We start from the raw sequence: 15,178 nt of genomic DNA, 5'->3' as shown, positions 1-15,178 counted from the left end.
TCCACATGGTTCAGCCTGAGCTTTTTAAAATGGCCGACACAGACCACGCCCCTTCCTTTCTCACCAGGTGGTACAGGTAAATGTCTGAGTAAATGAATAAACAAAGTTGTAAATGGATAATTATAAACTTAAACATGAATCTGAGGTTTGGAGAGAAAGATCAGGTCCAGGCACTCATATTTTGCAGAAGTATAAAAGGCTTTATTAATGGGCCAGAGACATTAAAAAGCACACCAACGCGTGTCGGCTTGCGCCTTCATCAGGGTGTGAATGAATGAATCTGAGGTTATTGTTGGCTGGTGTATATTGCAAACGAAACAAAAAACAAAAAATAACAAACACACACAACGGGACAAACCCACTTTGTCACATGATGTTTAAACTGTCTGATATTTGGACATGGTTTGACGTCTACGTGTCATTTATTCCATATTTTAGGACCACAAACGGACACACACAAACTGTTTCTGGATGTTCGGGCCTGGGCACTTTTATATTTTATATTTGCAGAGTTTAGTGGTGCTAGGCTACTGCCAGTCTTTTTGCATGTTTTAGAGGTTACTATGTTTATTTTTATTACAGGTTATTTTTCTTTTTTTATTTATTGACCTTTATTTAACCAGGACAGTCCCACTGGGGAGTCCGGGCCCAGAGGGGAGTCTATTGTACATGTTTTTAGTGGTAGGGGCAGGGGCGGACTGGCCATGTGTCCGTTCTGGAAGAGCACAGAAGGGCCACCGGTCTGGCCTCTCACTTTACCGTACCCTTAACCGAGCTTTACCCAAATCTAAAAGCTTAACCTCTGAACTCCCGCCTGAACCGAGAGGATCTTTTTCCTCACGTCAGCACATTCTTTTTCCATCATTTTTTTGTTTGATATTCAACTCATTTTTGTAACTTTTTTGTCATTTTTTTGTAAAATTTTTGCCACTTTTTCATCACTTTTTTGTCACATTTGTGTCATTTTTTTTGTTATTTTTTTGTAATTTTTTTTATCACTTTTTTGTCATTTTTTTGTTTCATTTTTGTCATTTTTTCGTAAATTTTTGGGGGATTTTTTTTGTAATTTTTTTGTAACTTTAATCACATTTTTGTTAAAAAAAAAAAAAAAAAAAGTCATTTTTTGTCACTTTTTTGTCTTTTTTTCATATTTTTGGTCACATTTTGTCACATTTCCATCATTGTTTTCGTCTCAGTTTTGTCGCTATTTTCTCACCTTTTTTCCAGAAGCTTTTGGATTGGGGTAAAGCCAAACTGGAGAAAAGGTGCTCGGTTCAGGCGGGAGTTAAGGGGTTAAAAGAAAAACATCCAAAAACAAAAACGCGCTGGAAAAGCAACAAAAAAGTGACAAAAACACAACAAAATGTGACGAAAACATGTCGACAAAGCGATGAAAAAAGTAACGAAAAAGCAACAAAAACATGACAAGAATAAAGTGACAACGTGACAAAAAGTTACCGTCACTTTTCTAGATTTGAGCTTTCAAATGAGGCGTTACAGTGTTGCTCTCCAGTCAAGAAGCTTTTAGATTTGGGCAAAGCCGAGCTGGAGAAAACGCTCTGGGTGAAGGCGGGGGGTCAGAGGTTAACGTGTGTATTTGTGGAAGTGTCACATTTACGCTGATTTGGGCCAGACTGACCAGAGTCCAGGCCTGGTTTTCAGTCCCGGTCCGGCCCTGGGTCGGGGAAACCGGAGAACCCGGAGGAAACCTACGCAGACACGGGGAGAACATGAAACTGCACACAGAAAGGCCCCGTCCAGGCGGGAATCGAACCTTCCTGCTGTGAGGTGTGAGCGCGAACTGTGCCGCCTGAATCTAATGTATTTATTATGAACAAAAACGGATCTCGGTGCAGATTTGTGGCTTTTCTTTTGTGAATCTTTCCACCAAAACCATCCCGTCAGCAGAGCCTGTGGTTAGAGTGATCTGACCCAGGGCTGATCTGAAGTGTCTGTGTCTGTTGTGTTTTCGCTGCCGCTGAGATAAAAGCGTGTGAAGGTTTGAGGTTTCGTGAGAAAAGAACATTCCAGAGGTGATTTGAGTCTGTGTTTACGCTCGACGGCGCCGACGACCCTGAGCGGCGCCGACGACCCCGATACACGAGATACAGACTGTGAAACTGTGTGTCCAGGTCCAGAGATGGAGGGGCCCGGGGGCCTGTCGGAGACGGGGGGGCCCGGGGGCCTGTCGGAGACGGGGGGGCCCGGGGGCCTGTCGGAGATCGAGGGGCCCCCGGAGCAGAGGCTGTGTGGGAAATTCTCCCTCCACAGTCTGCGAAGTTACAAGATGAAGGAGCTCTTCACCTGGTAAGAGCCGTTTAACCTGCACTTTAAAGAGGGCGTGTTCTGCTTTAAAGAGGGGGTGTTCTGCTTTAAAGAGGGGGTGTTCTGCTTTAAAGAGGGGGTGTTCTGCTTTAAAGAGGGGGTGTTCTGCTTTAAAGAGGGGGTGTTCTGCTTTAAAGAGGGCGTGTTCTGCTTTAAAGAGGGGGTGTTCTGCTTTTGTCAGCCCCACAGCACCAGTCTATATCTCACTACAATGATGACAAACCTTCTGTTGGTCTGTAAATGCAGTAAATTAGAATAACTGCCTTGTATAAAATGTCTCTCTCAAAATGGCTGTAGTGAATGTCTTGAAATAGGCCTCTGTCTCTTTAAGAACCTCTGAGCCTTTAGACACGCCCCCTCCACACGCTGTCTGTGGCATCAGTGGGGAGGGGGTTCTGCTGAGGAGCAGTGGTTGGTTACTCGGCTGGTGACCAAAGCTCGGAGGCGTCTCCAGGAGGTGGGGGCGTTCCTAGGAGGACTCAGGCAAACCTATCCCTAAAATGGCCGCCATCAGAGTTTTTACAGATGACTCAGAAATACGTGAATGTGCCAAGGCAACACTTCAGCCATGTTTTTAATGAGGGAGTGACAGAATAACAGGATGGAAAGCTGGAAAAAGTCCATTTTGCAGAATACCCCCCCTTTAAATTAAAATTCCCCCAAAATGTTTTCCGATATGTTCCAAAACAAAAAAAAAGGAAAAATTGAAAACTTTCCAAACTGCATTTCCGGCTCAAAACAACTTGACGTTAGAGAATAAACATCGCACAGAGAGTTTTGTTTTTGCTCTGACGTCCAGGCGCCTCCTGAAGACGGTGGCCATGGGGCAGGTGCTGTCGCTGCTGATCTGTGGCACCGCCGTGAGCTGCCAGTACCTGGCGGACGCCGGAGTGGACACGCCCATGTTCCAGAGCTTCCTCAACTACGCCCTCCTGCTGCTGGTGTACACCTCCACCCTGAGCACACGCAAAGGTAAGCCCCGCCCCGAGCACACGCAAAGGTAAGCCCCGCCCCGAGCAGAGGTAAGCCCCGCCCTGAGCAGAGGTAAGCCCCGCCCTGAGCAGAGGTAAGCCCCGCCCTGAGCAGAGGTAAGCCCCGCCCTGAGCACACGCAAAGGTAAGCCCCGCCCTGAGCAGAGGTAAGCCCCGCCCTGAGCACACGCAAAGGTAAGCCCCGCCCTGAGCAGAGGTAAGCCCCGCCCTGAGCACACGCAAAGGTAAGCCCCGCCCTGAGCAGAGGTAAGCCCCGCCCCGAGCAAAGGTAAGCCCCGCCCCGAGCAAAGGTAAGCCCCGCCCTGAGCAGAGGTAAGCCCCGCCCTGAGGAAAGGTAAGCCCCGCCCCGAGCACACGCAAAGGTAAGCCCCGCCCTGAGCAGAGGTAAGCCCCGCCCTGAGCAGAGGTAAGCCCCGCCCTGAGCAGAGGTAAGCCCCGCCCTGAGCAGAGGTAAGCCCCGCCCTGAGCAGAGGTAAGCCCCGCCCTGAGCAGAGGTAAGCCCCGCCCTGAGCACACGCAAAGGTAAGCCCCGCCCTGAGCAGAGGTAAGCCCCGCCCTGAGCACACGCAAAGGTAAGCCCCGCCCTGAGCAGAGGTAAGCCCTGCCCTGAGCACACGCAAAGGTAAGCCCCGCCCTGAGCAGAGGTAAGCCCCGCCCTGAGCACACGCAAAGGTAAGCCCCGCCCTGAGCACACGCAGAGGTAAGCCCCGCCCTGAGCAGAGGTAAGCCCCGCCCCGAGCAGAGGTAAGCCCCGCCCTGAGCAGAGGTAAGCCCCGCCCTGAGCAGAGGTAAACTCCTGATCTTCTGTTTCAGGCGACAGGAGCCTGTGGCAGGTGCTGAGGGCGAACTGGTGGAAGTATCTGGTGATGGGGCTGTCGGACGTAGAGGCGAACTACACCGTGGTCAAGGCCTATCAGTTCACCACACTCACCAGTATACAGGTACCACACTCACCAGTATACAGGTACCACACTCACCAGTATACAGGTACCACACTCACCAGTATACAGGTACCACACTCACCAGTATACAGGTACCACACACTCACCAGTATACAGGTACCACACTCACCAGTATACAGGTACCACACACTCACCAGTATACAGGTACCACACACTCACCAGTATACAGGTACCACACTCACCAGTATACAGGTACCACACACTCACCAGTATACAGGTACCACACTCACCAGTATACAGGTACCACACACTCACCAGTATACAGGTACCACACTCACCAGTATACAGGTACCACACTCACCAGTATACAGGTACCACACTGACATGTGAGGTCCATGTGAGGTCCATGTGAGGTTCATGTGAGGTCCATGTGAGGTCCATGTGAGGTCCATGTGAGGTCCATGTGAGGTCCATGTGTGGTTCATGTGAGGTTCATGTGAGGTTCATGTGAGGTCCATGTGAGGTTCATGTGTGGTTCATGTGAGGTCCATGTGAGGTTCATGTGAGGTCCATGTGAGGTTCATGTGAGGTTCATGTGAGGTCCATGTGAGGTCCATGTGAGGTCCATGTGAGGTTCACACAGATGTTCCTCTCCAGCTGCTGGACTGCTTCGTGATCCCGGTGCTGATGTTCCTCTCCTGGTTCTTCCTGAAGACTCGGTACAAGGCCGTGCACTTCGTGGCCGTGGGGGTGTGTCTTCTGGGCGTGGGCGCCATGGTGGGCGCCGACCTCCTGGCGGGACGAGAACAAGGATCCAGTAAGAACAACTTTACTATGACCTTTCACCTCCTGTTACGCGCTCCTCAGGCCGCGCTCCTCAGGCCATGCTCCTCAGGCCCTGCTCCTCAGTCTCTAACGTGTGCTCCTCATGCTCCTGTAGCTCAGGCCGTGCTCCTCAGTCTTTAACGTGTGCTCCTGATGTTCCTGATGTTCTGTAGCTCAGGCCGTGCTCCTCAGTCTCTCACGTGTGCTCCTCTTGCTCCTGTAGCTCAGGCCGTGCTCCTCGGCGACGCCCTGGTGCTCCTCAGTCTCTCACGTGTGCTCCTCATGCTCCTGTAGCTCAGGCCGTGCTCCTCGGCGACGCCCTGGTGCTCCTCAGCGCCGCCCTGTACGCCGTGTCGAACGTGTGTCAGGAGGACACGGTGAAGAGGCTGAGCAGGGTGCAGTTCCTCGGGATGATGGGCCTCTTCGGGACCGTCTTCAGTGGGATCCAGCTGTGAGCTCCTTCACTAGATCTTAGCTTTCAAATGAGGCGTGTGGTTTACCTGGTGATGAATGACCTCTGACCTCTGTGTGTCAGGGCGGTGCTGGAGACGCAGGCGGTGGCGGCCGTGCCCTGGGACCTGCACATCGGTTAGTGACGGTGCACATATGCCGGTGTGCTGTGGCTTTAGCTAACCCCCCCCCCCCCCTGTGCCCCCCCCTGTGCCCCCCCCTGTGCCCACAGCCCTGCTCTTCGCCCTGTACGCCCTCTGCATGTTCGCCCTCTACAGCTTCATGCCCGTCGTGGTGAGACTGAGCAGCGCCACCGCCGTCAACCTGTCCCTGCTCACGGCCGACCTGTTCAGCCTGTTCTGTGGAGTGTTCCTGTTTAACTACAACGTGAGGACACACACACACACACACACACATATACACACACACACACACATACACACACACACACACACACACACACACACACACACACACACACATATACACACACACACACATACACACATACACACACACACACACACACACATACACACACATACACACATATACACACACACACACACACACACACATACACACATACACACACACACACACACACATATACACACACACACACACACACACATACACACACACACACACACACACATACACACACATACACACATATACACACACACACACACACACATACACACATACACACACACACATACTTGTAAATCAGTACAAATGGGGACCTCAAGGCAAACTGCTCCATATGGGGACCCCATTTTTTTTAAGGGAATAGAGCCACCAAAACCACTCTCAAAATTTTTTCTTGAGCCTTGGGCTCCAGATGCAAATTTTGAACCAAAATCTCCTAAGTTTTCTTTTTTATTTTTTGTCCGGTAATTGGTGACTTTTGGGGACCTGTCTATTATGTAGTACCTGAAACAACCACCAGATGGCAATAGTGGGGAAAATGGTATTTCTTGTATTTTTTGTTATTTTTGAATGTTGGTAGATAGGTTAACAGGAAAAAGGAGGAGGTTTAAAACAAAAAAATCAATGCCCAACAAATGTTCATTAACAATGAAATATTTATTTACAAAAAAGTGAACATGGGTCTGTCGCCCAACGGTTTGCCAGTTATCATGCATGTTCTTCAACACGAGTAAGTTGGAGGGAAAGTTTAATAGAATTCTTGACTAGAGACCTGCAACGGGCGGGAATTCTCACGAGACTTGCAGGACTCGACACTAATTTTGTAGGATCGGTCAGGATTCATAAAGCCTTAGGCGGGAACGGGCGGTCAGACCAAAACATAATCCACAAAATCCATTCCTGTACAGGTCTCTACTTTAGACTCTTGCATAACTTTACGATTGCACAACAGTATGAAAACTCTACCTCTAGCTGTTACTTCCTGTATTTAAAGGAACAGGCCACCGGTTTTCCATACTGACATATGTTCTTACCTGAGCTTAGACGAGTTAATGTGCACCTGTCTGGTCTTTGTGCGTGCACTCAGTCAAAAAGACCAAAGATGTTGTTAGCATTTAGCCTCATCTCCACTCCTCTATGGGGCTAAATGGGGTTAAGTTAGAAGCCACCAAGCTCTTCCACGTTTCCCATATTTAAATACAGTTACATGAGTAGTTGCACCTCGACATCTGCGCAGTAAGACGCCAAAGTGCTTCTTAAGTGTTATTACGCCTTACAATATAGTTCCCCTTTTCATCCACTTAGAAAATTGACATGTTTAATTTTGTGTAACTATACTTGGATCTCACATAACCATATAGGGGGAACGTGGAGGAGCTTGGTCGCTTCTAACTTCACCCCCATTTGGCCACATAGAGGAGAGGAGGAGAGGCTAAATGCTAATGTCTATGGTTTCACACATCAAATCACAATCAGGCTCAGGCAAGAACATATCTCAGACTGAAAAAACAGTTGCCTGTTCCTTTAAAGGAATAGGCAACTGTTTGTACATACTGAGATATGTTTCTTACCTGAGCTGTGACGAGTTCTTTAGGACCTGTCTGATCTTCAGTCACGAAAAAACACAGCGCAGACGGCGTTAGCATTTAGCCTCTCCCTCTCTCCTCTATAGCTCCAAAACAGGTCAAGATAGAAGCTACCAAGCTCTTCCACGTTTTCCCTATTTAAATATGGTTACGTGAAGTGTTCCACTACAAAGTATAATTACACAACATTAAACAATGTGGATTTTCTAAGCGGATAAAAAGGGGAACTATATTGTAAGGCGTAATAATACCAGGAGTAGTTCGAAATCCGCGCAGTAATATCTTCACTTTAATGCACAGTAATCTTCACTTTACTGTGCGGATGCCAAATTACTCCTGGTATTATTACGCCTTACAATATAGTCCCCCCTTTTATCCGCTTAGAAAATCCACATTGTTTAATTGTGTGTAATTATACTTAGTGTAACACTTCACGTAACCATATTTAAATAGGGAAAACGTGGAAGAGCTTGGTAGCTTCTATCTTGACCTGTTTTGGAGCTATAGAGGAGAGAGGGAGAGGCTAAATGCTAACGCCGTCTGTGCTGTGTTTACGTGACTGAAGCCACGAGGGAAGACCAGACAGGTCCTAAAGAACTCGTCAAAGCTAAGATAAGAACATATCTCAGTATGGAAACACGGTGGCCTGTTCCTTTAAGGATCAATAAAAGCCAAAAAATATATATACAACAGGACAACGTTTTCTTTAGCCAACTCTTACAAAAACGGTTTCTGTCATCGTACCTAATGTGTCATAAGCACTTACTTACTTACTTATTACTTTCTTTTACAACTTTGTCGTCTCCCAGCCTCAATCCGGTTTTTGACGTAAAATTTGACACCCTCCCATTTCCTTGTTTGAAGTGCCCCAGCAGACTCTTCAATACATTGGATGCACTGCGCCTTACCAGGGACCTTTCCAGACTGAATGTTGTCCATGAGGGTTTCTTCTACTGCATTCACTTCCTGCACTGTCCACGGTCTCTTTTTTCCTTTAGATCCTGGAAGATATGCAAAAACTAGAATCAGAACACTTTTTATTGCCATTGTTTGAGAACAGGTTCACAAACTAGCAATGTTTCTCAGTACAATCGTGCAACAAACATAGAATTCAGGTAAAAATAAGCTATACAAACTTTAAATCTACAAGGCCATAAGGGCATGCAGAAAAAAAAAAAAAGTAAAATATAACAAGACGACAACAAAGACATAGACATGACTTACTATGACTTTACAGACAATAACCAATTGTATTGCAAGTAGTTGGAATGAGCTTTACCAGTGGAAGTAGACATTTCTTCTGTTGGCGTCCGTGTCTGCAGTCCCTTTCCTCCCGTCTGTCCTGAGTGTTCAAGACAAGTTATTAGTAAACTAAACTAGTATATAGCTAAAAATTCTCTTTTCCTTGGTTCTATGGGCATAAAGAAATCATTGATTTCACTCACCAACATGAAATTGTTTTTTTTTATGTTTTTTTTTTTTTTTTTTTGTAATTACAGCTTCAGCTTTATTTCTGTCCCTTTTAAATTAAATGTATGAATTGTGAGAGCAATATATACATGGTTCACACAGTAACTAATGCCAACGTCAACACGTGTTTGAAGACCCACAGAATAATAGAGGGGCCGGGGACTTAGCACAAGTTCCTGGATGTTTCTCCCATAAAATGTATCATCACTTCATTCTGCAACACTATCAGACATTTCTGACCAGTACCAATCCTTCCACTTCTGTTGCTCTTGTGTTGCTCGCTCCAGTCTCCCTCTCTTTACTCCTCCATCCCTGTTTGCATCCGTTTCTCCTTCGTCTTCTCTCCCCCTTCCTCTCCCATTTCTACTCCTCTCACTCCCCTCCTCCCTCTCATCCGTTTGCCTCTCTCCCCTCCGTCTGTCCTGTATTTCTCTCATCAGTCTCCTCCTCTCTCCCCTCCGCCTGTCCTGCATCTCTCTCCTTAGTCTCCTCCTCTCTCCCCTCCGTCTGTCCTGTATTTCTCTCATCAGTCTCCTCCTCTCTCCCCTCCGCCTGTCCTGCATCTCTCTCCTTAGTCTCCTCCTCTCTCCCCACCGTCTGTCCTGTATTTCTCTCATCAGTCTCCTCCTCTCTCCCCTATGTCTGTCCTGTATCTCTCTCACCCGTCTCCTCTCCCCGGTCACACTCTCTCTTCTTTCCTGAATCTCTTCTTCCCGAATCAAACAGCCAAACTCTCTCCTTCATTGATTGTTTAAAATACCTGGAGACTTCGAAGAAAACCCAGGGATATGATCTTCACTTCCTGGTTGAAGGTTTTGGAGTGCAGGCTCTCCCCTCTTCCTGGTTCCTGTGGACATAATGAGATTAATCTAAGCAAAATACAGGAAATAATTGTCTTGTTTTCTTGTCCTTGGTCTCCTCCCTTTGTGTCCTTCGCCTCCTCTCCCTCTCCCCCACATGTGTCAAGTGTTACTTGTTCAAATACCTGGAGATTTTGAAGATGACCAATCTGGGGCTGAGATTGGATCAGTTTCATCATCTGATGCCTCTGTGTCTTCCATGACCCCCTCTAAAAACAAAAATGAAATGGTTACCAGGACACTTAATAGATAACAGGAAGTAACAGTACATGGCATTGTGAAACTTATCTTACCTTGTGGATCTATATTTATTTGATCCAGATTCTTTCTATGTGGTTGCTTCTGGTGGGCAGATGAATCGTCGTCTTCACTGTCTGTGCTGCTCTTTGTGTGATCTGGGACATACTCATCTTGGCTACCTTCAGATGTGGACATGTCATCCTTTCTGGGGTTTGACTGAAAAAGACAAGACTCAATTATGGATTTGGGCATGCAGTCATTTAACAGGACACAACCTGGACGCAACTAGACCTGGACGTGAACAGGTCTGGACAGGAGACCAGACCTGGCTTGTGTCCGAATGTCCCTAACCCCTCATTCACTATATAGGCCTGCATTATATAGTAGTGTATAGTCCACTCATTCTGTTGGCGATTTGGACAGAAGCCACTACTTTCTCCGAGCTGCGCGACGTCACATGCACTGCGGCTGCAGATTTCTTTATTTCTTTTTTCTCAGAACTTATTCATTATACAGAGAGACCTTTTTTTGATAGGTTGACCTTGCTAAAGTTTCTCCATGAGTTGAGTGGCTGAGCTAAACCTCAGCAAAATAAAAAAAAAATGCAAAGTCAAACTTATTTGCTATATAAAAAAAAGTGTTGGGAAAATATATAACTTTCGTGGGATAGAGTAATCTGTTTTGCGCATAATCTGTCATGTGGACAGAGATATTTGTTTATATTGCTGTAGAAAACTCTTTATTAAAATATCCGGTTAACTATGGGGCGTTATTTTTTTCCTTATAGGCTATATGCACAGTTTCCCCACGTGACGTCTTCCTGGACAGTCAGCCAGACGCTGGACTTCTTGTCGCTGATCGTTTACGTTCACAATTAGCAGGTTCCCACACAAATGTAGAGAAGCTCAGGATCTGGTTAAGGACAACGAGTTACTGATGGAGTCACAGAAACGTGTTACAAACATCATGTTCGCTGTGAATCTGCCCCAAAGGAAACGCCAGCTGTCGTAAGGGACGGAGCTTTATCTTAGAGCTAAAGGCTAGTGTTGAAAAATGATAATATAACATGTAAACAAGTAAATATAATTTAAACTAACAGGACGATTCTTTTTTGCGCAGGCTCGTTCCAAACGCCTCGCTAGTTTTATTTTTTTATTTTGCGTTAGCCGCGTTAGCCTCAAGACAAAAACATCCACGTTATGAACACGGAGTTTCCTCCAGTGAAGTCGTTACGTCTCATGTAATATTTTTTAACCTGCTCCAGTCACATCTGAACTTTTACTCGCTGTCCTTTACCAAATCTTAAGCTATTGCTTCATTTCTGTGGGACCCGCTAATTCGGACAGGAAGGACAGCGTCTGGCTGACTGTCCAGGCGGAAATCACGTGGGGTCACTGTGCATATAGCCCATTACCCTGCAGTGTCTTGCCTTAAACAATATTGTATGCACAGACTTACAATTTGAGGTAGTGATGTAATTTCAAAGTTTTTGTGTGTTTCCTTTGTGAGCCACTCTTCATGTCGGGTCACACAGGCATCGTGGTGATTTCTCAATGTCTGCAGCCAACGAAAATATCTTACTTGTGACTACAAAACAAAACAAAAAAATCACTCGCTGTGTTTACATGTATCTGCCCTATAAACAGCATGAGACTTAAGGTTAAAACGTTGGATAAAACATTATGGCCATGTAGTGGTATTCCTTTTATACATGTATTAAAAAATGAATGAATAAATAAAGCCTTTTCTATACAGTACAGTGGTTCACAAGAAGAAGAAAAAACATCTCACCTCAGATTTCCCATGTCCCTCTTTATCCTTCGACTCATTCATTGTTGCTGAAAAAATAAAGTTGAGTTAACTATGGTAGCTGTGAACAATCTTTGCTTAACGTCCTGAGATCTCAGACATAGTCTATTGTCCCATTGTTAGATGAGTTATTTATGTTTAATGCCTCTGTGGCAGTCTCAGCTCCACTTCCCACAGCACATGGTGCTACAGCAGCTTCTTACCACTATGCTAAACATGTTCAATGTTATGGTTATTCTCAAAGCTAAGACTGGGTCAGACAGAAAAGTTATGGACGACCCAATGCAAAAAAATGCCCACCAGTATTGTGGAGCTCAAAATAAATGTCTAATTACTTTACACCAACGTTTTAACTGTATAATGTATTCCTTGTTAAAGAAAAGTGAGGCCACGTGAGTCTGGTTTTGCTAATGTACAACTAGCATGATAGCTAACCACCATGCAGCTAGCTAATCAAGCTAATATCCACTAAACTTTTCAACAATCTAATCTAAAAAAAAAAAGAGCCTCATATACCTTCCTTCAAGTAGACAGTTGAGCAAAAAATAAGTCTGTCTCTTTATGTATTGTGGTAGAAATGAACAGAAAAGCTAGCACATTGCCACAGTACTTAGCACTGTTTTTGAAACGTTTTTGAGCACATATCTTAGAACATGAACATTGCAAACTAATTTGTCATCTCTAACTTAGTTAACTCTCAAAAAAAGACTTACCAGTTTGTTGACTGTAAGCTACGTGACATCTGTCGTGGACGCAGATGCAGAGAGATGCAGAGCACGGGTAGTGGCACCACTAGCTCCTCCCCCGCAATACAAAATGGCGGCCAGGGATTTTGCAAACCAAAACAAACCAATGCTAATTTTTTAAAGAATATCAAAAGACAAAGGGTTAAATAAATTAGGCGAAGGAGGAATGGCATTTTCACATATGCCTACAGTGAAAATTGTGCCTGTGTCCACAGGCTACTTAAAGCCTTAATATCCAATTTATTTTTAGCATTGATTTCAAAAGAAGAATTCAATATTAAGAGTTTTAAAGCATGATGTCTGCTAATCAGCTATGCTCCAACTTTTGGACACAGAATAAAAAAAATTAAATTGAAGATTTGTCTAAAACTTTATAAACTGAAAAGTTTTTCAATGTAGTATTGAATGTTTTCTTTCTTGTAAAATATTGTGCAATGGTCGGTAGTTAGCACATAGCTGATAGCCTACCTGTGTGTCACGATGTAGTCAAGCCACCATTTTGTATAATGAGACAGTTTAGAGATGGACATTATGAGTACCTGTTTATCCTGGTTTGTGTATCACGATGTAGTCAAGCCACCATTTTGTATAATGAGACAGTTTAGAGATGAACATTATGAGGACCTGTTAATCCTGGTTTGTGTATCACGATGTAGTCAAGCCACCATTTTGTATAATGAGACAGTTTAGAGATGAACATTATGAGTACCTGTTTATCCTGGTTTGTGTATCACGATGTAGTCAAGCCACCATTTTGTATAATGAGACAGTTTAGAGATGAACATTATGAGGACCTGTTAATCCTGGTTTGTGTATCACGATGTAGTCAAGCCACCATTTTGTATAATGAGACAGTTTAGAGATGAACATTATGAGGACCTGTTAATCCTGGTTTGTGTATCACGATGTAGTCAAGCCACCATTTTGTATAATGAGACAGTTTAGAGATGGACATTATGAGGACCTGTTAATCCTGGTTTGTGTATCATGATGTAGTCAAGCCACCATTTTGTATAATGAGACAGTTTAGAGATGAACATTATGAGTACCTGTTTATCCTGGTTTGTGTATCACGATGTAGTCAAGCCACCATTTTGTATAATGAGACAGTTTAGAGATGAACATTATGAGGACCTGTTAATCCTGGTTTGTGTATCACGATGTAGTCAAGCCACCATTTTGTATAATGAGACAGTTTAGAGATGAACATTATGAGGACCTGTTTATCCTGGTTTGTGTATCACGATGTAGTCAAGCCACCATTTTGTATAATGAGACAGTTTAGAGATGAACATTATGAGGACCTGTTAATCCTGGTTTGTGTATCACGATGTAGTCAAGCCACCATTTTGTATAATGAGACAGTTTAGAGATGAACATTATGAGGACCTGGTAATCCTGGTTTGTGTATCACGATGTAGTCAAGCCACCATTTTGTATAATGAGACAGTTTAGAGATGAACATTATGAGGACCTGGTAATCCTGGTTTGTGTATCATGATGTAGTCAAGCCACCATTTTGTATAATGAGACAGTTTAGAGATGAACATTATGAGTACCTGTTTATCCTGGTTTGTGTATCACGATGTAGTCAAGCCACCATTTTGTATAATGAGACAGTTTAGAGATGAACATTATGAGGACCTGGTAATCCTGGTTTGTGTATCACGATGTAGTCAAGCCACCATTTTGTATAATGAGACAGTTTAGAGATGAACATTATGAGGACCTGTTAATCCCAGTTTGTGTCATGATGGAGCATCACCACCAGTCTGTTGTTATTGTTGATAGGGATGCACCGATACTACTTTTTTCTAAAACTGTTATGAGTACTTTGACTTGAGTAGCCTACTTGCCAACACCGAATACCAAAACGAGTACCATGCATTTTTCTCAAACATTCTTGTGTATAGATGGTTTATAGACTATATCATAGCAGACTAGTTAGTAGTTACCCATTTACCTGAGAAACGTAGATTTAGTTATATGAGAATCTTACATATGCTATTTTATTCTTTTTTTTTTATTGAATATAATTTTCATTATTATTAATCATTTTTTCCAAGGCTTAATTTGTCATTTGTTTCCTGGGTCCTGGATACCTGATACTATCGGTGCATCCCTAAATGTTTGTTTTCTAGTTCGTTTTAATGGACCTCTCAGTCTTAATTGTTCTTTAAACGTCACTATTGTAAACAAAACAACAATATTAACAGCTTTAATATAGCTCCTTTTTCACAAATTGTCCCGACCGGCTCAATGAGGAAAGCAACCAGAAGGGCGGTTAAATACCAATTTTATTACAAAGTTTAACTCCAAAAATGGCAAAGGTGGCTGGGACTGAGCTGAGCCACCAGGCCAGATGCAGCCAATCTTAGGGGACAGCTGAGAAGCCACACCCAGTAGCCATGGGGGAGGGTGGAGCACCTGCATACAAAGAGGTGAGAGGGAGGAGCAGAAGCAGGACACAAGTCCCTCCCCAACACTCAGACAAGCCAATTTATAATTCTATTTGTCAATCCATCAACTGTATTTGAA

General features: G+C 44.4%; 1 protein-coding gene across 2 annotated transcripts in view; it reads left to right on the top strand.

Annotated features, from left to right (window-relative positions):
* Nucleotides 1–2,195: 2,195 nt before the first annotated feature.
* Nucleotides 2,196–15,178, top strand: part of slc35f2 (solute carrier family 35 member F2) — a 21,311-nt gene continuing 8,328 nt past the window's right edge. For both annotated transcript variants that reach the window (XM_079567011.1, XM_079567010.1), the window contains exons 1-7: nt 2,196–2,307; nt 3,125–3,297; nt 4,131–4,258; nt 4,877–5,036; nt 5,339–5,495; nt 5,580–5,632; nt 5,727–5,881. In XM_079567011.1, coding sequence (XP_079423137.1) covers nt 2,288–2,307; nt 3,125–3,297; nt 4,131–4,258; nt 4,877–5,036; nt 5,339–5,495; nt 5,580–5,632; nt 5,727–5,881 — 846 coding nt within the window. In that variant the 5' untranslated portion in view covers nt 2,196–2,287. The remainder of the gene's footprint in view (nt 2,308–3,124; nt 3,298–4,130; nt 4,259–4,876; nt 5,037–5,338; nt 5,496–5,579; nt 5,633–5,726; nt 5,882–15,178) is intronic.

This window comes from Gobius niger (assembly GCF_951799975.1).
Source record: "Gobius niger genome assembly, chromosome: 11".
Classification (NCBI taxonomy): Eukaryota; Metazoa; Chordata; class Actinopteri; order Gobiiformes; family Gobiidae; genus Gobius; species Gobius niger.
Note: the sequence above shows the minus strand (reverse complement) of the source record. Positions and strands in the feature narration are given on the sequence as shown.